This window comes from Silurus aristotelis, assembly GCF_946808225.1.
Source record: "Silurus aristotelis genome assembly, chromosome: 5".
In the NCBI taxonomy this organism is placed as follows: Eukaryota; Metazoa; Chordata; class Actinopteri; order Siluriformes; family Siluridae; genus Silurus; species Silurus aristotelis.
The window spans coordinates 29,638,185-29,653,184 of record NC_139578.1 but is presented as its reverse complement, the minus strand read 5'-3'; the positions used below and the strand labels follow the sequence as shown (position 1 = coordinate 29,653,184).

The window sequence follows — 15,000 nt, the reverse complement described above, 5'->3', positions numbered from 1 at the left end:
CTTCCTTCCTTCCTTCCTTCCTTCCTTCCTTCCTTCCTATTCTCCTTCTTCTTTCTTTCTTTCTTTCTTTCTTTCTTTCTTTCTTTCTTTCTTTCTTTCTTTCTTCAATTCAGTTTTAATTTTCCTTCCTTTGTTTCTCCCTCCTTCCCTCCATTTATTTCTTTCTTTCTTTCTTTCTTTCTTTCTTTCTTTCTTTCTTTCTTTCTTTCTTTCTTTCTTTCTTTCTTTCTTTCTTTCTTTCTTTCTTTCTTTCGTACTTACTTACTTACTTACTTACCAACTTATGTACCTACTTTCTATCTTTGCCCTAACTTTACAATCTTTAATTCTTGAAATTGTTCACTATTTCTTTTGCTCTTTTTCAGCCATCCACCCCTCTATCAATTCATTTACTAATTTGATTATTCATTCATTCATTCATTTATTCATTCATTCACTATTTTTCTCAAATTTAATTTGTCTTTTTTCTTCTTGCCTCCACATCATCCCTTCCATCTTTTCTATCTCTTTACCTTTTCACCTTTAATTCTTTGATCTTCAAGTCCCCTCCCCCTTCTCCTAATCTCCGCTCCATGTTTACATTCCTCCTCATTATTCGGGAACCTCACCGTTCCCTATGTACTTGTGTGGAGTCCAAACCCCACACACACACACACACACACACACACACACACACACACACACACACACACACACACACACACACACACACACACACACACACACACACACACACACACACACAGAGTTCAGCACACTGTGTGCTCTATATACTCTGTTTACCTCTGTGAAGGAAGACTCTCAGTCTTTCATACTGAGTTGAATGTAGGAGGAGGTAAGAGTCATGGGACCCCCCACCTCCCCCACCAAGAGGGATGGTGAGAGTGAGGAATGTGGGAGGGGGTAGGTAGGTAGGTAGGTGAGAAAGAGAGAGAGAGAGGAGGAGGAGAGGTAGAACAGGGGCAAGCAGTTGAAAGTGGAAGACGTCTTGCAGGATTGAGAGAGCAGTAAAGGAGCATTTGTGACTATTTTGGACCTGGACCTGGACCTGCACTCAATGCTCATCACAACCTTCTTTTGACACACAGGTACTCATTTGTGCTTGTGTCTAGCTGTAACGTCTACACTGCTTTTCCTTTATAACACGATTTCTGTTGCTATGTTTAGTGTCGTATGAGTTTGTAAGTCTTACTGCTGTCTTGACCTTGATGCTGTTTTCCGGTTGGGTTTTTTAACTCCAAAGGCCAGAGGACTCACATGACTGCCATGGTCTCTGATTAACTAACTACTTAAAACTGATTTCCAAGACCTGTCTGACAGTGCGAGAAGTTTTAACGTAGCAAATCCTATTGGACAAGTCCCCTAGATGTGTTATGTCTATCTTAAATTAAAGGTCTGTGTGTGTGGACACTGTAGACAGTACAAGATACAGGTCATATATCATTAGGGTTGAAGTTAAGTTTTAATCAAAAGAAGTTTGCAATGTGTAATAAAAGCAAAACAACAATAATTTTGTGAATATTGCAAAGTACTGGACAACTGATTTCAGCTCAGTTTGTGATTTAAAGATGTAAAAAAAGAAGACGAAAAACCCTCAGGACATTGTTTAGAGATCCAGAATTGGCTCAGAATTGCCCCATTTGGCTTGTGAAACTATTGTGTATTATTTTTAGTTGATGCCTTGTAGGTCAGCTCTTATACAGCAGGGAGGTGGTAGCTTAGTGGTTAACGCTTAGCGGTTAAACCAGATTAGACTTTGGATATGAAGGTTGTGAGTTCAAATGCCAGCCAAACCAAAAGTTTTTTAGGGTTTTATACATTCAGACAGATTCTTCACAGGAATGGATTTGTGTTTACACTATAAATGGAAAAATGGTAGCTCTAAAATAAAAATGCTGGACTTCTAATCAGGAGGTTGTGAGTTAAAATTCCAGCCACACCAATCTGCCAGTCCTGGGCCCCAGAATTAGGCCCTTAACGCCATAGTGGCTCAGTTGTAAAAATGCAGTAAATGTAAGTCTCTTTGGATAAGGCCGTCTGCCAAATGTAAATTTACAGGGTGAAAGAAATTTATTTGTGGTCTACAACTTGCCTGGATGATTGTCACGTAGCATTGTGTCCTCTAAGTGTCTCTAACTCAGCTAACCTCTTGAAGCGCTGCATCTCTTTTCTCTCCCAGCTCCTTCCTTGCAGCCCCCGATTGCAACCCTGGACAAATTCTCACCTAAACGAAGCCAGGGCAGTACCGTCATCCTAGGCAGGTCAAACCGAACCACATCTGTCACCTCCAGCCCTGAGCACAGTGACCACGCTCTTTCAGCGAGCAGTGACTCCGGTCTCTCGAGTGCCTCCCTTTGGACTGAGCGTTGCCCTGTGTCTGGTGGACACAAGTCCTCTGGTCCCAGTGAGCAGGAGAAGGCAGACCTGAATCGCTTGCTGAGTGGATTTGGGATCGATGAGCCTCGGACAGACGATGGAATGGATTTGACCTTGACGTCTCAGGAAGTCCTACATCACCCAGTGAAGGTCCACATAAACGGCAATTCCCGGCCGAAAGAGCGAGAAACTGACATCCTGGATGACGAGGTCCTGATGTCCGGCCACGACCTGCGCAGTGTGGATAGTTTGGGGACTCTTTCATCATCATACCACAAAAGCAGCCAAAACTCTCTGCTCTCTGATGGCTTCTGCAGCCCTGGTGTGATCGAGGATGTCCCACATCACGGCCCAGCAGCCATGGAAGAATATGAGCGAGCATACGCTGAAACTCGGAGAAACTGCCTTGTCAAGAGAACTGTCTCTGTTCCTGCCACCACCACTTGCAATTCAGCTACCAGGGGGCAGCAATTCCAGCAGGGCACCTACTCCACTCAGACCTGGGTCCGCCAGCAGCAATTGGTCACGGCCCCGCATTACTTCTACCTGTCTGAGGAAGGTGGAGTCGAGGAGAACTTTCAAGGGGACAAGCAAGAGAGTTCACCCAAAGTGATCAGTTGTGATCAAAACCACACCACCCCGAACCCAACAGTATCTCCATGTAGGGAGGGTGAGAAAAGTCATGATGAGGAGTTTAACTCCCTTACAGTGGACATTGATAACTCTATTGACCAGCTTAACCAGTTGATCCTTGACTTGGACCCTACGTTTGTGCCCATTCCAACACGCACCAATTCGGTCAAAAGAAATGGAGGGACTATGCCTATGGCTACTACATGTAACAACAAGGGCTTGACGCTCAGACTCAATGAGAACAACAGAAATCAGCAGACAGGTAAGATTTTAAAATTTTGGCTTCTGGGTTGAACAGACCTGATATTGCACAGAGTCAAAATCAAATCCTTTCACTCTTTCTGGTGGTGGTGTGAAACCTTATGAATTACAATCCAAAGGTAAATGTTTCTACACTCTTTCTGGTGGTGGGTTTGCGGGCACTGCTACAGCCTACAAATAAAAATCCTGATACTTGACGATCTGGTTATCTTTTCTGTACTCTTTCAATAAGTAAGTTTTTTAATGCTGCTTTTTCCGGACCTTTTGTAACAACAATATAATTGGAGGAAAGACCTCAGGATATGTTTATAAGAGCAAAACATCTGCATTTACACAGATCAGGCATAACATCATGACATTATAATATTATGACCGGTAAAGTGAATAAAACTGATTATCTCTTCATCATGGCATCTATTAGTGGGAGGAATTTATTAGGCAGCAAGTAAACAAAAAATGTTGTCCTCAAAGTTGATGTGTCTGAAACCGGAAAAATGGGCAAACGTATGGATTTTAGTATGGGTCAGAGCATCTCCAAAACGACAGCTATTGTGGGGTGTTCCTGGTATGCAGTGGTCAGTATCTATCAAAAGTGGTCCAAAAAGGAACAGTGGTGAATGACAGGGTCATGGGTGGCTGAAGGCTCATCGATACACAGATTGTTGAAGATATTAATGCTGTTAATGCTCGACAGGTCAGAAAAGTTTTGCCAGCAAAAGGAGGACCAACAAAATATTAGGCTTGTCATAATTTTATGCCTGATTGATGTATATTATAGCCACAAAAACCGCATGATAGTTTCCTAAAGTATGTACTGGCAACTGTTCAGAAGTGAGTATTCGTGATCTTTCAGTGAGTGGAATTAAAACTCATGGTAATAATCTTGGTTTATGTTTTGTTTCCTAAAACATAAATCAAAAATGTAAATGGAGAATTTTTGGTTAATTCCTGATAGGTCCATTACATGCTACATGATACCAGTCCATTGTACACATGTAAATATTGCACATTTAACTGGGGTTGTTTTGCTGCATCTTGCAACATCAAGTGCAACATCTTGCCAAAAATCAAGCCAGAAGACAAAATCAAGGCATCTATTAATGTGCAAAGGGTCAATTTTGGCCCTTTCCTGTGCTTAACACCATTGTGCTATGCCTGACAAACAACACGGTTAAAGGAATTCCAAGCGGTTTTCACACAAATGGGAAATCAGAGCTCCTGGCAGAATCTTAGCTATGTGAAAGGTGTAGCTGTTTGGACTTGCCCTCTATTTTCACTCAGATATCTGCTTCTTGGAGATCTTTAGCATGTTTGCTCTTATCAGTTCCTATTGAGGACAATCTTCAAGCCCTCATGGGCTACAAAATAGCTAAAAGAAGGCTACTTAATCCTTATAATTTTTTAAAGAACTAATTTATTAAAGTGTTTTCATTACAAAAAAAATGTTTGGTTTCAGGGTTTCAGCAGTGATGATGTTGGTTTCCTTTAAAAGGCAATACAATTTTCATAATACAGGAACTTTGGAGCTCGACCGTATTTAGCGTGGCAGGTCACATTCGTTGTTTTGGTGGTGTAAAGCGGGGATTTGACAAGAGTGCTGACAAGCTGTCGTAGGAATTCTTTTGAAGTCAAAAGCCAACCCTAGTCTACAAGTAAAAAAAAAAATTAAGACGTAAGAGAAAAGCAAGATGAAAAGGAGTGAAGAGAATAGTGGGATCTTAAGAATAGATCTTTTTTAAGATATTGATCAAAGGCAAAACACGACTTTTGTATTAGCACACTATGCTAGTTGATTGATTATCAGCTCGCATTATCTTGGATGTTTACAAAATGGTAGCCTCGAATGCTGCCTGTTTATCCAGCTGCTCGGGTGCAGAGGCATCCTGGGAGTCTCCTGTCGACTCGGACACACACATACCGGGAGCAAGACTTTGCCTTGGAATGTGAAAAATGTTCATGGACAATTAGAGACAGTAAAAAAGGCTTTATCAGGTTGTTCACACCTAAGCATCAGAAATCCTTACACAGGTCTGAGTTTTGGGGTGTCAAAGGTCAAGAAAATGTCATGAGGGAAAATTATTCCATAAACTATTTTGATGACAAAAATTATTTTGAGGTTTATTTTTGAAATGTTTGAAGTTGTTTTTTCTGTGAATGGGAAGTGGATCTGTAGCTTAAAGATTAAAATGATTTAGAAGGTTGTGAGTTTAAATCCCAGCACCACAAAGCTGTCACTGCTGGACAAGACATATAACCCTAAACCGCTTAGTTACATAAATGAGATATTTGTACAACAAACAATGTTGCAGTTTCTAGAATTTCTTTTTACAGAGTAAATTTTTAATTAAACAAAAATGAATTTAGACAAAAATATTATAGGTTTAATACGCTTCGGGTTTTGTGGGAAAGACAAAAACACACCATAGCAAGTTAAAACCACTGTTTGTTTTTTATAGTAAAACTTTGACGAAAATATGTGTCAATATTCTTTCTGGTGATAAAACATTATGGTTTCAGCAATATTATGAAACTTTGGCCTTATACAGAGTGACACTATTACAAATGACAGCTTAATGGTAATGGGGATAAACTCATGACCTTTTGATTAGAGGTCCAACACCTTTATCACTGAGCTAGCACTCACCTGGACCAATTAGCTAGCACTCACTTCGACCACTGAACTAGTGCTCATGTTGAACACTGAAGAAGCACACACTTGAACACTGAACTAGCGCTCAACTGGACCTTGAGATAGTGCTCACTTTAAACACAGAGCTAGCGCTCAGCTTAAACACTAAGCTAGCGCTCTCCTTGAACACTGAACTAGCGCTCACCTGGACCACTGAGATAGCATTCAAATAATTTCTGAGCTAGCATTCAGATCATACTGTAACCTAAAAAAAAAAAAGTAAAAAAAATTGGAATTAATTTATTATTATTATTGTTACACAGAAAAAATTACACACTTAAAAATGTTATGCTGCTGCCTAACTATAATTTTAACAAGTAATATGAGTTCATTTCCTCAATATATCGTGTTTTATTCATGCCACGGGCACATGCCACAAAATCTATTATTTGTACATGTTAATGCTTGTAAATATATAACATGTACAAATAATAGATTTTGTGGCATGTGCCCGTGGCATGAATAAAACACGTTAATGCTTGTAAATATATAGGTCCCCTGGTGGTCTAGTGGTTAAGATGCAGCGCTCCCACCGCTGCGACCCGGGTTCGATTCCCGGTCAGGGAACCATCCCCAGCCACTCTTAGTGCCGGTCCCAAGCCCGGATAAATTGGGGAGGGTTGCGTTAGGAAGGGCATCCAGCGTAAAAACATGTGCCAAATCAAACGTGCGGAGGATCCGCTGTGGCGACCCCTAACGGGAGAAGCCGAAAAGAAAGAAAGAATGCTTGTAAATATATAATTCTGTTTCGATAGCAGCCAGGAACCTTGCCCGATTGATGAATGAACCGCTTAGTAACCACCTAATAACCGCTTAGTAACAGTTTGGGAAAGAACCAGATATGTCTGGAACAATCATGTGTCCCAATACTTTTGTAGATAAAATGCACTTAATAGATCAGACACAACAATAAAGCACATCTGGCACCATAAGCTCAGGGTTTAGACTTCAGGAAGGACATCAGACGCATTTCACCATCTGTCTGACGAGGGGCAAATTAATTATGACTTATACCTTTAGATGCGGAAGTGATGATTCACCAGCAGGATTTAGAAAGCGGAGACTAAACGACTGGATCTGAGGCGAAGCGTCTGTGAGAGAGACTGGAATTTCCAGCGAAAGGAACAGGAGTAGCCTGAGGCTCTGCATTCAATAATATTATTATTATTATTATTATTATTATTATTATTATTATTATTATTATTGTGTATTATTATTATTACTACTGTAAGATCAAGATTTACAGCGTCATAAGATTTAAATTAAATTGATATTAGAATAAAATGTAATTAAATTAAATTAAATAAAGTAAAAGTTAAAGTAAAAGGAAAGAGAGGAAGGAAGAAACAGATAAAAATTAATTTTTCAGGAAAAAGAAAGTAGTAGAGAAAGAAAGAAAGAGAAGAGGGAAGAAAAGAAAGAAGGAAGGAATTGTTTCAAAATGCATTAAATAAAAAGATGGAAAGACAGCATTAAAGAAAGAAAGGACGAAAGGAATTGAGAAAGGAAGGAATAAAAAATAAAAAAGCATTAAAGAAAGTTGGAAAGAAAGAATATAAGAAGGAAGAAATTAAAGAAAGAAGTCACTGTGGTGTGAGAAGGGGCTTGTTTACATTTAGAGAGAGATAGACAGAGACAGACAGAGAGAGAGAGAGAGAGAGAGAGAGAGAGAAAGAGAGAGAGTGGCCCTATTGCACTCGCTCCTCGTACACATTCCCATTCCACACACAGGAGCATCTCTGTAGCTTTGTGAACAATTAATTAAGATTAACACTTCTGTGGTGAATGCCATTTTACACTCCTCTGAGCTAAACACACACACACACACACACACACACACACACTTTTTCCCCACACTCCACATGTACACTGTGTTCTGGCCTGTAAGCTGTAGATTATTTTATTGTGCAATTGACTCAAAAGTATCCTTTTTTTTCTTTTTTTTTGTTTTTTTTTGTTTGCATGTCAGGTGTTTTTTTTTTCCGTCTGGAGCTCAGATGCTCGACTGCTTGTTTCTCTGTTGATGCTAAAACTTCATGTGCTTTTCTTCCTTCTACTTCCTGCATGTATTCTTTCATGCACACATTGTTACAGTGTTGGGGTTGGGCTTAAGAAAATGATTGTGATAATAATAAACACTTTTTATTGACTTTATTTAAAGTTGTATGAAAAATATTGTGGCAAAAAATAATCCCAAACACACCATTCAGATTAGGGGCAAAAGTTTGTGGACACCTGATGGTAAGGCTTTTTGCTGTTATAATAACCGCCACTCTTTGGGGAAGATGTTCCAGTAAAAATTCATTCACCTACTGAATTCAGTGTTCCAAATCATCATCAGAGCTTCTATAGTGAAAGATCTTTCACTCAAACTAATGCAACGCAGATCTTCATGGAGCTTTCTTTGAGCACAGATGTCATGTTGGAACAGGTTTGGGTCTCCTAGATCAAGTGAAGGGAAATTGAATGCTACAGCATCCAAAGAAAGAACCACATATGGGTGGAAAAGTCAAGTGTCCCAAGACTTTTGGCAACATAAGGTGTATCCTGTGTTAATAATGTCATATTCAGAGAAAGAAAGAAAGAAAGAAAGAAAGAAAGAAAGAAAGAAAGAAAGAAAGAAAGAAAGAAAGAAAGAAAGAAAGAAAGAGAAGTGAAGTGAAGTAAAGAACTACGTGTTGTTTTTATCCAAATATAGTTACATTTAATGGAGCAACAGAGCTGCTTTTTTAGACAAATAAACCAGCAGCCAAAAGTATTGGGAAACCCATATGTAGTTTTTCTCCAAACTGTTCCCATAAAGTTGCACACAATTGTACAGGAGACTCAAACTTGTTCCATCATGGCTTTTGTGCACAAAGCCAGTTACATGAATATCTGCTTTACATTTGATGGGGTGGAAGCTCTTGAGTGGCCTGCTATAAATCTCTGACCTCAACCCTATTTTCAAAAACATAGTACATATCAATCTTATGGTCAGGTGTCCACAAACTTCTGCATATTTCTTTATACATCATTACATTATACAGATGGGTAAATTATAATGGATTATTGATGAGGATTGAATAGAAAGTTACACACACACACATGATGAGGTGCAGGAGTAATGTGGAGTGTGTGTGTTGCTTCAGTGCTCCCATCTCCTGGAGAGGGTTTATGTGCTCTGAGTCGTCAGGGCAGTGAAGTCACAGAACACACGACGGTGTGTGTGCGGCCGGCCTGGGAACCGGAGGCGGAGTTTGGGGAAAGACTGACGTATACACACACTGTAGCTCCACCACAGGTAACACACACACACACACACACACACACACACACACACACACACACACACACACACACACACACACACACACACACACACACACACACACACACACACAATATACAGTATGCCTATACTTACTTATGTGTAGAAATGTTTATTATATTTATTAATATGAAGGAAGGATAGTATGAGGTAAAAATTAAGAAAGGAAGGATAGTATGAGGTAAAAATTAAGAAAGGAAGAATAGTATGAGGTAAAAAGGAAGGAAGGAAGAAAAGTATGAGGTGAAAAGGAAGAAAGGAAGAAAAGTATGAGGTGAAAAGGAGGGAAGGAAGAATAGTATGAGGTAAAAGGAAGAAAGGAAGAATAGTACGAGATTAAAGGAAGGAAGGAAGAAAAGTATAAGGTGAAAAGGAAGAAAGAATAGTATGAGGTGAAAAGGAAGGAAGGAGGAATAGTTTGAGGTAAAAAGAAAGAAAGGAAGAATAGTACGAGGTGAAAAGGAAGAAAGGAAGAAAAGTATGAGGTGAAAAGGAAGAAAGGATGAATAGTATGATGTAAAAGAAAGTAAGGAAGAATAGTATGATGTGAAAAGGAAGGAAGGAAGAAAAGTATAAGGTAAAAAGGAGGGAAGGAAGAATAAATGAAGGAATAGTAAGAGTACATAAAACGAAAGAAAGAAAACAGAGAAGGTAGGAAGAAACGAAGAATAAAATATTTGGGGAAAGGAAGGAAGAAAGGAAAGAATAGTAAAAGAAAGAAAGAAAGTAGGGAAGGAAGGAAGAAAGAATAAGAAAAATAAAGGAATAGTAAGAGAAAAAGGGAAGCAAGGAAGGAATAGCAATAGTAAGAAATCCCCATCCCAACATTTACACACATTTAATTTCAATCCATTTGGGTGTATAATTCATTACACGTAAGTAATCACTGTGCTATAACTGGTGTCATTATTTTATTATAGTGACCGTCCCCTCGCCTTGAGTTTAAAGACCATGTTACCTATCAATCACCATATTTCATAACTGTATATGAATGGTACTAGTAGTACCGATGGTACCAATGTTCACATGGGCCAAATTTTGCGTACTCCTGGTAAAAACCTGGTGCAACTTTTTTGTGTTTCAGCGAGCTCCATTGTACCGTGCAGACTCTCTGGAGCATCGAGGTCTAAGCACTGGACTGGAGACAGGAAGTGACACGGTTCCTTCAACACCAGCCTTTCCCATCACACCACCCACACCTTATGGTAAGACACTAACACATTTACACCCACACACCTTCAGAAACACTCGTAAAAGACATTCATACAAGACGCCTCACACCCCTTGTGACCGGCTGTCAATCAGCTTGCAGTTGGCGTGGTTACCGCAGGAACGTTGTTCTAAACTGTAATCAAGTGTTATGGTATGCTGCCGTTATGCAAGCACAACAAATCCCTTTAACCAGGATGCCTTCCAGATTGATCACACATTTCAAACACTCATCTTGTACGTGCCCCGGGACTCATAAAGATACATGTGTGTTCACCCCTGTGTTTGGAAATAGACTGGAGCTTTTTGGCTTCGAACCCAGAAATGAATTTCAGCACTAGACAGAATAAGATACAATGTGTGTTGTAACATTTCTAGAGGAACCTTAAGAGTCTTCTCATCTCCAAAACTGGTAGTTTGTTAAAATACCAACCCTTAGAATCATCATAACACGCACTGACGATCATTGATGATGGTTGAACCTGGTGGTTCTTCAAAAAACTGGTACAACAAAGCTAGAAGTCTTAGAATTAAATTATTTTGTCACCTGTTTAGTCTCCAAACCTTTTGGTACCACCTCGTAGTATATTTTTAAAGGAGGAACAACACACGACTTGCTACATCGCTAACGAATGCATTCAGGTCATCACTAGTTGGAAATAGTAACAGCTAAAGCAGCAGTGCAGCGTTCAGAACACAATCACGTCTGTCTGAGATTCCCAAACCATGATTCATGAGACAGTTCAGCAAAGTCAACACACTCGCTCCAACATGTCCCCCAACCACAAGTTTATCACTTTTCACAAGAAAGATGGGAGGTGGTAGCTTAGTGGTTGAGGCATTGAACTTTGGATCTTAAGGTCATAATTTTAAATCCCAGTCACACCAAGCTGCCACATCAGGGCCCCTAAGCAAGGCCCCATAGCTGCTCAGTTGTGTAAATAATAAGAATAATCATAAGGGCGTAAATATAAAACACCATCTCTCCATCCCTTTTGTCTCCACAGTGAAGAGCATGACAGAGTTCACGCACTTTGCCCAGACGCCATCTCCCACCATGCCCATGTTCGGAGCCATCAGGATGGAGCATGGTAAGAAGCCTTTAAAGGTCACAGTGAAGGACCGTGGTTAGGTTTTTCTCTTACAGGAGATGAGATAAGATCTTAGATGGGCACAGCTAAGCAGTCTCAGACTAAACACACCACAAGTACAGACACACACATACAGACACACACACACACCTATCCCGACCTGGCAAACATGTGCAGTGTAAGAAGTTCCTGAGAGATGTGAAAGCTGATAGAGGAGCACCTGGAAGTCCCAATTTAGCAAGAAATTAACAGTTTACAACAGTGAAGATGTGAAGCAACATTTAGTCTATAAACATCATAATTATCATTATTATTATTATTGTCACAATTATGATTACTAAAACAAATCTATCATATTGAATTAAGTTTTAACAGAATTTTGAAGCTGGGACATTGTTTATCCAATTGAGAGATAAGCAAACAGCGAAAAAAGAATGGATGCATGGATGCATGGACGCATGGATGCATGGACGCATGAATGGATGGATGGGTGGATGAATGGGTGGACCTGAATTTGTATACACCAACCACTATAGACTGGTTTTAAAGTGTGCAACAACCTTAAAGATTTTAAACAAGCATACAAACAAACGAATAAATAAATAGAGTTTTTAAATATAGTAAATAAAGAGTAAATAATAACACCATTGACTCAGCAGAGAGCAGAAGCAAATGTCTGAGAGGTGGCTTTATTGAAACGTCAAGCCTTTTGTCTGCACAGAGCTGAACATATGTGCTTCTTGACCCCTGACAAAAGGCCATGGTGGGAGGAAACCCACCTGCTGAACAATAGAGGAAAGAAAGTGCTCTTGTGTGACTTGTCCAGGCCACTTTGATTGGAATCTGAAAAGTTGGAGTATCCACCCCCTGCATTTGGAGAGACAATTCCCTGTGGGGCAATAAAGATTAGGATTATTCTAAAAGTACTTGCTGCTCTTTGAGAGGAACTGCTCTCCAGATTCCCTTTTTAAAGCGGTCCAGTGAAAACATCTCAGGGGTAACTCCTACAGTTAAAGAGCTCCTAATAGACTTGAGTGGCTGCATTTATTAACCAGAACAAATGCCTTCAAACATTGGTCATCAATTAGAAACAAACATGGAAGGAAGGACAATGGATAAGGCAGGGCTGTGCACAGATATTTTGGGGGCAATGGCGCAAAACCAAAAAGGCACTAGGGGGTGGGTGCTTGTTAATACAAATTATCCATATGTTACAAATATGTAATTAAAAGAGAAGACAGCAGATGCTGTAATAATTTTAGACTTTATTACAGGGTGAGAAGAGGGGTCCCTGGTGGTCTAGTGGTTAGAATGTGGCGCTCTCACCGCTGCGGCCCGGGTTTGATCCCCGGTCAGGGAACCGACCCCAGCCACTCTTAGTGCAAGTCCTAAGCTCAAAATGGGGAGGGTTGCGTTAGGAAGGGCATCCAGTGTAAAAACGTGCCAAATCAAACATGCAGATGGTCCGCTGTGGCGACCCCTAATGAGAGAAGCCGAAAGAAAGTTTTTTATTACAACTCAGCTAATGAGGGCACAGGGGCATTGGGCCACCCCCTGGTATAGGGTGATAATTCAACTTATAATTATCAGGTATTAGGCTTTGTATATCCCATCAATTTTAGCTGTGGTCAGAGCTCGGGGGCAGTCATGATACACCACCCCTGGAGCACAGAGAGTTAAGGGTATTGCTTAGAAGCCCAAGAGTGGCATTCCTGTAAGTCTACGAACATATTAATAAGGCTCTGGTTTAGTGATCAGAAGGTTGGGGGTTTACCCTGTTCTCTGACCATAGCTTATAACACACTGAAAATTGTAAAGAATTTCACTATAAAATAAGCATCTTTAGGGGGACCTTGTATAATTCTTTCACCGTCATCCTTTATCGTTACTGCCTACATTTCAAAAGTTCTCACCCCCTTGACAAATGACTTTTGACCCTCCTCTTGACACTTCTTAGAGTGACCGTTTTTTTAATTTGACTGTTTTGTCTGGCCAAACACAGCCTTGACCTTCGGTTATGTCACCATTGCATTGTGTTTCTGTAGCAAATGCTGTTAGCTTTGATGTCGTGTTGGCAAAGAAATGCCTTTTACACCAGTTTTGCTCTTGATTTCAGATATGAGAGCTTACACTGATATTATGGGACATGACGAGGGCAGAGTGAATGTGAATCACAGAGCCTTCAACCATGCTGCCTCCACTGGAGGAGTGATAACACATACAGGCAGGTAAGATCATTGATGGTGTTTTCACACACTTACACTAGTGTGTTTACAATCCCAGGTTTGCCCTCACTTTTTCTCAAAACACATCTGTGCACTTGGATTGTAAAATGGCACTTGGTTCATCAGGTTTTTCAGGTCCAACATAGAAGGGGTTCGTTTTTTTTCAATGCCGTTGTGGATGAAAACCCACAAATGCAAGCACTTATACCAAATTCAAACCTGATTAGAAAGAAAGAAATAGGCTTTATACTTGTCACAGATACTGCACAGTGAAATTCTTTCTTTGACTATTCAAGTGATGTTTAGAGGCAGGGGTCAACCATCATACAGCACCCCTGGAGCACATTGGGCCTTGCTCAAAGCCCCAAGGGCAGCAGTCTGGTAATACTTAAACCCCTGACTATCCAGTAGCCCAAAACCTTAAACGTTTAGCTACCATTATCCCCAAGAAATCTGGTGGTATGGAAATGATTTACAACTTGGATTCATCATCAAAATACTTATCTAGGGTTGACAATTACATTAGTCATATTGGATACAGAGTATTTGACAAGATGCCACAGGGTACATGGATACATTTTGTGGTCATGTGACCTATAAGCACTAAACAATCGTATTGTTGTCTTGTTCCCTCTAGCTCAGTCCAGATGCCTTGCTTAGAAGGGAGTCTACTCAATCGCCACACCTCCATCAACAGCCAACATTCTGGTTCCATAGGCTACAATGAGAATTCACCTCCATTACACCATCCTCACCCTCACCCTGCCCCCAATGCCCACAGCTCACCCCGGGGCAATCAGAGGACTCGAGTGGTACAGTACACTTTGAACTGCAGCCCAGCACTCAGTTTTGATGAGTCTGACGGTCCAAGCTACACTCCCCAGCAGCCCCCTCTTCCTGAAAAGATGCGTGCCTCAAACGACTGTGAGCGTTCTTTAGGTTCTTCGTCTCCAGCACCTAGCGGATTCTCCAGTCCACACAGTGGAAGCTCGCTCTCTATTCCCTTCCCTAATTCAATACCTGAACTGCAAGCCAGAAGCAGTAGTGTCAGCCCTCTACCAGGTAAACCACACCTTTTTCCCATAATGCCCTGATTTTTTACATGTCCTGGGGTTTAAATGATATATCAATTATAGACTTCTCAGTACAGATGTTGGATGCTATGAATAATAACGAACGACATCTAGTATATCTTGAATACAAAGA

The 15,000-nt window shown here is 40.4% G+C and overlaps 1 protein-coding gene across 2 annotated transcripts in view; it reads left to right on the top strand.

Moving 5' to 3' along the window:
- tns3 (tensin 3) overlaps positions 1 to 15,000 on the top strand; it is a 68,591-nt gene that overhangs the window by 44,512 nt on the left and 9,079 nt on the right. The window contains exons 13-18 of one of the 2 annotated variants that reach the window (XM_083542610.1): positions 2,180 to 3,271; positions 9,091 to 9,242; positions 10,354 to 10,474; positions 11,486 to 11,569; positions 13,686 to 13,797; positions 14,432 to 14,856. In XM_083542610.1, the coding sequence (XP_083398736.1) occupies positions 2,180 to 3,271; positions 9,091 to 9,242; positions 10,354 to 10,474; positions 11,486 to 11,569; positions 13,686 to 13,797; positions 14,432 to 14,856 (1,986 nt within the window). The remainder of the gene's footprint in view (positions 1 to 2,179; positions 3,272 to 9,090; positions 9,243 to 10,353; positions 10,475 to 11,485; positions 11,570 to 13,685; positions 13,798 to 14,431; positions 14,857 to 15,000) is intronic. The other variant, XM_083542611.1, reaches the window with a different exon arrangement.